Source organism: Myotis brandtii, unplaced genomic scaffold, assembly GCF_000412655.1.
Source record: "Myotis brandtii unplaced genomic scaffold, ASM41265v1 scaffold386, whole genome shotgun sequence".
Classification (NCBI taxonomy): Eukaryota; Metazoa; Chordata; class Mammalia; order Chiroptera; family Vespertilionidae; genus Myotis; species Myotis brandtii.
Window position 1 is genome coordinate 21,463 of NW_005364816.1, and position 6,347 is coordinate 27,809.

The 6,347-nt window shown below is 48.7% G+C and overlaps 2 protein-coding genes across 2 annotated transcripts in view; one reads left to right on the plus strand and one right to left on the minus strand.

The window, feature by feature from the left end:
- LOC102256008 (testisin) overlaps nucleotides 1-869 on the minus strand; it is a 6,341-nt gene extending 5,472 nt beyond the window's left edge. Inside the window, exon 1 of the mRNA XM_014544909.1 lies at nucleotides 801-869. Coding sequence (XP_014400395.1) covers nucleotides 801-869 — 69 coding nt within the window. The remainder of the gene's footprint in view (nucleotides 1-800) is intronic.
- Nucleotides 870-2,510: 1,641 nt separating this feature from the next.
- LOC102256307 (putative serine protease 41) overlaps nucleotides 2,511-6,347 on the plus strand; it is a 10,595-nt gene continuing 6,758 nt past the window's right edge. The window contains exons 1-3 of the mRNA XM_014544910.1: nucleotides 2,511-2,514; nucleotides 5,582-5,634; nucleotides 5,941-6,049. Coding sequence (XP_014400396.1) covers nucleotides 2,511-2,514; nucleotides 5,582-5,634; nucleotides 5,941-6,049 — 166 coding nt within the window. The remainder of the gene's footprint in view (nucleotides 2,515-5,581; nucleotides 5,635-5,940; nucleotides 6,050-6,347) is intronic.

Here is a 6,347-nt window from a genome sequence, read left to right on the forward strand (position 1 = left end):
GGTTCTCAACCTTCCTAATGCCGCGACCCTTTAATACAGTTCGTCATGTTGTGGTGACCCCCAATTTCATTGTTACAAATTGGACATAATTAAAGCATAGTGATTAATCACAAAAACAATATGTAATTTATATATGTGTTTCCGATGGTCTTAGGCGACCCCTGTGAAAGGGTCGTTCGACCCCCAAAGGGGTCGCGACCCACAGGTTGAGAACCGCTGAGTCCTAACCCATCCCCTTCTTGTCTGCAAACTCTGGGATCCCGGCTACCCTGCTTGCTGCCCACTCCTAGGGAGGAGCAAGGACCTGGCCCACAGCCAGGGCGCCATGAAAGCACTAACAGTCTTCACTGAGGCCTGTCGGGCAGGGTGGTTAGGCTGGTCCAGGAAGGGAGATCCTTCACAAGACTTCCTTTGGGTCATGGTGGCCCAGGGCCGTCTCTTCCTGAGGAGGCAGACAGGCTAGTGCCGCCTGCTCAGGCTGCCCCCTGGTGGCAGGCCTCCGCCCCGCCCCCTCCTCCTCTTCCCCCTCCTCCTCCTCTGGATCAAATCTTGAAAGATGGGAAGGATCTTTCAAACACATTCCTGGGGTGCTGGGGTAAGGAAATCACCAACATGGGAGCGAGAGATACCCCAGTGGTTGTCCATCCCCGTGTCCCTGTGACCAGTGACTCTGCATGGGGGTCCCAGGAAGGCTGTGCCACCTGGTAGCTCTCTATGCCCGGACACCACCAGAGACCCTGTGGCATTCACAGTGATGAGTGACTCAGCGCTGGCTTCTGGGAGTCCCTCCAAGCAGGCACTCCCGCCAACAGCTGCACCAGCAGCAGCGCCCCAACCGGAGTGCCCGTGGACTCCAAGGCAGGGGCCATAGAGGGTAGAGGGTAGAGTGTCCTGGGCATGCTCCCCAGAGGAAGAAGTGAGAGCTGTTGAAGGGTGTGACCACTCCAGTGGTTCTCAACCTTCGGCCCTTACAGTGCTCCTGGGCACAGGGACCCTGGCCTCTTCCACATCCTTGGCAAGACCCTCAGGCCTTCCCTCCTCTGCCCAGGCCCTGGCATCACAGCACCAGCCTCTCCCGTCCCCTATGGGGCACTTACTGTGTGCTGGCCCTCTGCCAACCATGCCACATGCCTCTTGCCTGATTTCCCAGGAGCTACTGTGAACCCTTCCTACAGCAGAGGAACTGAGACTCTGATGTTTGAAGGACTTGCTCAAAGCCCTACAGGTGGCAAAGCCAGATAAATCTACTCGGTGCTGTGTGTAGTGCCCAGCACCCCTGAGAGGGGTAAGGGATTGGGGAGCAGAGCTGCAGACTCTGGGGTACTTCCCACTTTGTACCCTCAAGCATTCGTTTTCAACCCGGGGTTCTCGAGGGCCTGAGGTGGGCCCAGGATGTCTGGGTTCTGAGGAGGGACCCTTTATTCAAGGAGGTGGAGCAGCTGGAGGAGACAGGGATTCTCAACCTGAACGACCCCCAGTGATACTCTCCTTGAATACAAGTGCCCCCTGCCCTGGCCTGCAGCTGTGACCCTGGCCCCCTCCGTCAGAGGCCTTGCAGAGGTTGTGTGGGCCAGAAAGGAGAGCCGACCAGCCTTGGGCGCTAAGCGGGAGGGAGGATGTGGGAGACTTTTCCTGATTCCTAAGTTTTTCCCATCCTTCCGACGGCCCCCCAGCTCCCATCAACCTAACTTCCTGGTAGTTCCCCCTCCAAGAGCTTATTACCCCTGGGGGCACAGTGATTGTTCACAGCCCCAAATGATTTAGGCTGAAATCATGCTCAGTGAGTACCCCAGTGTTATTGCTTTTTCCCTCTACCTGATCTCTTGATTTCTGAGAAAAAATGTTGATTCGTTTCTTTCTTGAGTATTTAGAACTTTTTTTTTCTTTATGTATTTCAAAGCTCTGTTGACAGGGGCATAAAGACTCATGTCTCTTACATCTTTTCAGGGGCTTGTAACTTTTATCAATGTAAAACACCCCTATCTCTAGTTCATTGGGTTAGCCCTGGGTTCTATTTTACCTGAAATTATCTGATATGTGATACTACACACAGCCACTTTCATATTGTTTGCCATTTCTTCACCAATATATTTCTTTCAATCAAGACAAAATGAAAAGAAAACATTTGTGATTCCGGAGAGGCAAGTCCCTAGTAGGGACTCGAGCCCCGAGCCCAGAGGGTTCTTGGCTACGGGCAGGAAAGAATTTAGGATGCGAGCCAGACAAGAGGTCGAAGTAGGAAAGCAGGTTTTATTGAGCAGAGAGGACAAGCAAGAAAGGCCACTCCACACACAGAGTGGCAGACTCTCTTCACAAGAGCAGGAAGAGAGACCCCAACCATCTCTAGAGGTTGAGCTTATATGTTTGTAGTTTCTGTGGAAAATTGCTGTATGGGGAAATAGAGAATGGAAAAGAAAAAAAAAACACCACACCATTGGGATTAACCTTAACCTCTACAAGGTGTATTTTGTGGTCTGTTTTCCCTTTATAGGATGGGTAAGCGATAAGGTATGGGTGAGTAGCTATTAATCAGTCTTTGCAGGAATTTTCTTTGTCTGGAATCTCTTACTGGTCTGCTTCCAGCTTCAGTTAGCTGAGTTCCATGTCGGACAGCACAGAGCAGGCCCGGACTTAACTTTGACGTTAGTTGATTTGTATAGTTCCCATGCCCCTTTTCTATATTACTTTGAAATTACAAAAAAATTAAATGTCTTAACCTACTTACCCTTATTGAAATATACTTGCTAGAACACTTATAAAGTAGTAAACTAATTCCATGAACATATTATCAATTTTTGTGACTACAAAAATGGTTTTTATGATTCATTGATACCTTATGGGGCCGAAGACACATCCTGCCTAGTTGAGATGGTTTGAGGATTCCTAGATTATCAGAATTATGAAAGAGCCAGCTCATTTAATAAGAAACCTGTCTTAAAGACATCACAACAGCCCTTACCGTAATCATCAGTGAGTTTCTTAGAACCACACGCACTCAATAATCCTTTATTGTGCTCACAGGTATCAGGTCACCTGCGAAGTGTGATATTGAGGAGGTAAAACATTCACAGCCTAAGTGCTATTTTCTGAATGTTTGTGTCTCCCTACTCCCCCAAATTCATAGCTTGAAATCCTAACTCCCAGAGTGATGGTGCTCAGAGGCGGGCCTTTGGGATGTGATTTGGTTATGAGACCAGAGCTCTCGGGAATGGAATTAGAGCCCTTATAAAAGGGACCCCAGAGAACCCCTCCCCTCTTCTCCACGTGAGGACACAGAGAGAAGGCAGTAGCTATGCCCCATGAAGTGGGCTCTCAGCAGCCACTGAATCTGCTGGCGCCGTAATCTCAGAACTCCAGCCCAGGAACTGAGAGAAACAAATGTTTGTGGTTGATAAGTTATAGCAGCCCAAATGTACTAGGACACGCAGCCAAACACTGGACTCAGAAATGTTTTTCCCACGTGTGTACAGTACATTCCCTGTTTCTGCTGATGTTACTTTCAGAAGATACAGAGTGGAGGAGATACTTCTTTATTCATACTTACATAATCTGGGATAGTCCATACGGCTATAGACTGATAGCTGGAGTATATGGAATCAACACCTGCCTTTCTAGTGAGCTGCTGATGGGGATTCTAGAGCCTGGCCTGGCATGTGTCTTTCTCAATCTTTTATTTTACCTAAAACACTTTTTATTATGGACATTTAAAAATATGCACAGATGCTGCCCTGGCCGGTATGGCTAGTTGGTTGGAGTTTTGTCCCATATACTGAAAGGTTGCAGGTTCAATCCCGGTCAGGGCACATACCTAGATTGTTGGTTCCATCCCCAATTGGGACATGTATGGAAGGCAACTAATTGATGTTCTCTCTCATATAGGTATTTCTCTCTCTCTCTTTTCCTCTCTCTAAAATCAGTGAACATATCCTCAGGTGAGGAATATATACATACACACACACACACACACACACACACAGATGTTGACAAGTACAAAGAACACCTGACATCTGGCCCTCAGTTTAAAACAGATGTTGATGAGTACAAAGAACACCTGACATCTGGCCCTCAGTTTAAACAATTATCAACATAGAACCAACCTTTTTTATTATTAAATTTATTGGGGTGACATTAGTTAATAAAATTATGTAGGTTTCAAGTGTAAAATTCCATAATACATCATTTGTGTATCTGATTGTGTGTTTACAACCCAAAGTCAAATCGCCTTCTGTCACCGATGAGTACAAAGAACACCTGACATCTGGCCCTCAGTTTAAACAATTATCAACATAGAACCAACCTTTTTTATTATTAAATTTATTGGGGTGACATTAGTTAATAAAATTATGTAGGTTTCAAGTGTAAAATTCCATAATACATCATTTGTGTATCTGATTGTGTGTTTACAACCCAAAGTCAAATCGCCTTCTGTCACCATATATTTGACACCCTTTACCCTTTACTACCCTCTCACCCCCCTCCCCTCTGGTAACCACCATACTGTTATCTGTGTCTATAAAACCAATCTTTAGATTCCTCCATGTCTTTACATTCTTCTCTCATGTAATCTGCCTTTTTAAATTTTTGCTCTAGGTTATGATCATATTTCTCTACCATACCTTCAAGTTTGCCAATTCTTTCTTTAGCAATGTCCATTTTATTATTCAGCCCTTTGTCTAAAACGTTGTACTTCAGCAATATTTTAAATTTTCAACACTTTTTCTTGTTTTCTGACTGCTCTTTTCCCATATATTCTTGTTTAATGAAAATCTCCAACATTTCTTAATCCTGGGTTGCTGTGCAGTAAAAGGTTAACTGACCAGGTCTAGGAATATCCAAACCTGCACAGTCCAAAGGAAGGACTGGCCCTTGACCGGCTCCTGGGAAGTGACCTCTGAGACCTTGGAATGTCCTGCCTGAAAAGAGGGTCTCTGTAGGCATGGAGTCCTGTGCCACTCCAGATAGTCGATGCTAACAATGTGATGTGTGATGGGGCCTTGGGTCACATTTCCTCAGTTGGACCTCTGGCCCAGCTGGAGTCTGAGCATAAAGGTCACTTACATGGGTACTCCATGCCTATGTGATGGAACCCCAATAAAAACTTCAGACACCAAGGTTCAGGGAGCTTCCCTGGTTGGCAATACTTCACGTGTGGTGTCACAAATCGTTGCTGGGAGAATTCAGCACATCTGACTCCGCTGAGAGGGGACAGCAGGAAACCTGTCCCTGCTCTCTCCTGGATTCCGTCCTCTGTGCCGTTTGCACTTGTTGGTGTTATCTGCATCCTTTCACTGGAATGAACCAGGAGTGTAATAGCTTTTCTGAGTTCTGTGATTCCTTCTTGTGAACCATTGACTCCGAAGGTGGTGCTGTGGGCCCGGCTTGGTTGTCCCTTCATCTCTACGATGGAGGAGCCCATTTGTTGACGTTGGTGCCCTGCAACATTGCCCACAAGAAAGGAAAGCTGCCTGTAGATTCTGTGGAGTTGGTTGGGGCCTGTTACAGAACAGCAAGCAGAGTGGGAGGCTAAGAGCTCTCCAGTGGTCAGAATCAGACCAGCTTTTACTCGGTGGGTCCTGTACAGGACCATCACTGTTAACAGAGGTGACTCAGTGCGAGGACCCCAACGGGCACTCAGTGAGGACTTGTTAGTGTGCTTTCATGGGGGTCATGGTCCTTCCTAGAAGGAAGGATGAGTAGAAAAGGGGACAGCAAAGGAGGCAGCCAAGATCCCGGAGTTCAGACAGGAAAGGGATTTGGGGCGGGGGGGGGGGCGGTTTACTAGTTCCTGGGTCATATTATCAAGGGGTGTAATTGGGGACCCAGCCCCAGGGGAAACTCAAAGCTGGGGCGCTGTGAGGTCTGATGTTCCCAAAGCCCTTGGAGCCAGAGAGGTCAAGCTGGTCAACAGCGCCAGGGTTGCTGTTGCTCCTTCTCCCCCAGGGGGCGCCCCAGCGCTCGCCCTGGAGCCGGCAGAAGCAGTGGAGGCGTCAAGCCGGGGAGAGGAGGCATGGGCGCTGGAGTCGGGGTGCTGCTGCTGGCGCAGCTGTTGGTGAGGGTCCAACTCGAGATGCAGGGTGAGCTCAGGCCGGAGCCAGGGGTGTCAGGGGTAGGAGGGGAGCATGGACACCGAGGGGAGCTCACCTTCTCGCCTCACCCCAGGGTTGCAGGATCAGAACCAGCTGTTTTCAGGTAAGGCGCCCAGGATGCGCGTTTCCCTGCCCAGGGCACCACGGCCAGGATGCGAAGGGCGCCATCTCTTTTCATCTCTCTCCCGCCCGTTTCAAGAATTCGTCGTGGCTGAAGCGTAACTGACGGGCCCCTGGGGGAGGGGCGGGGCCTGCAGGCCG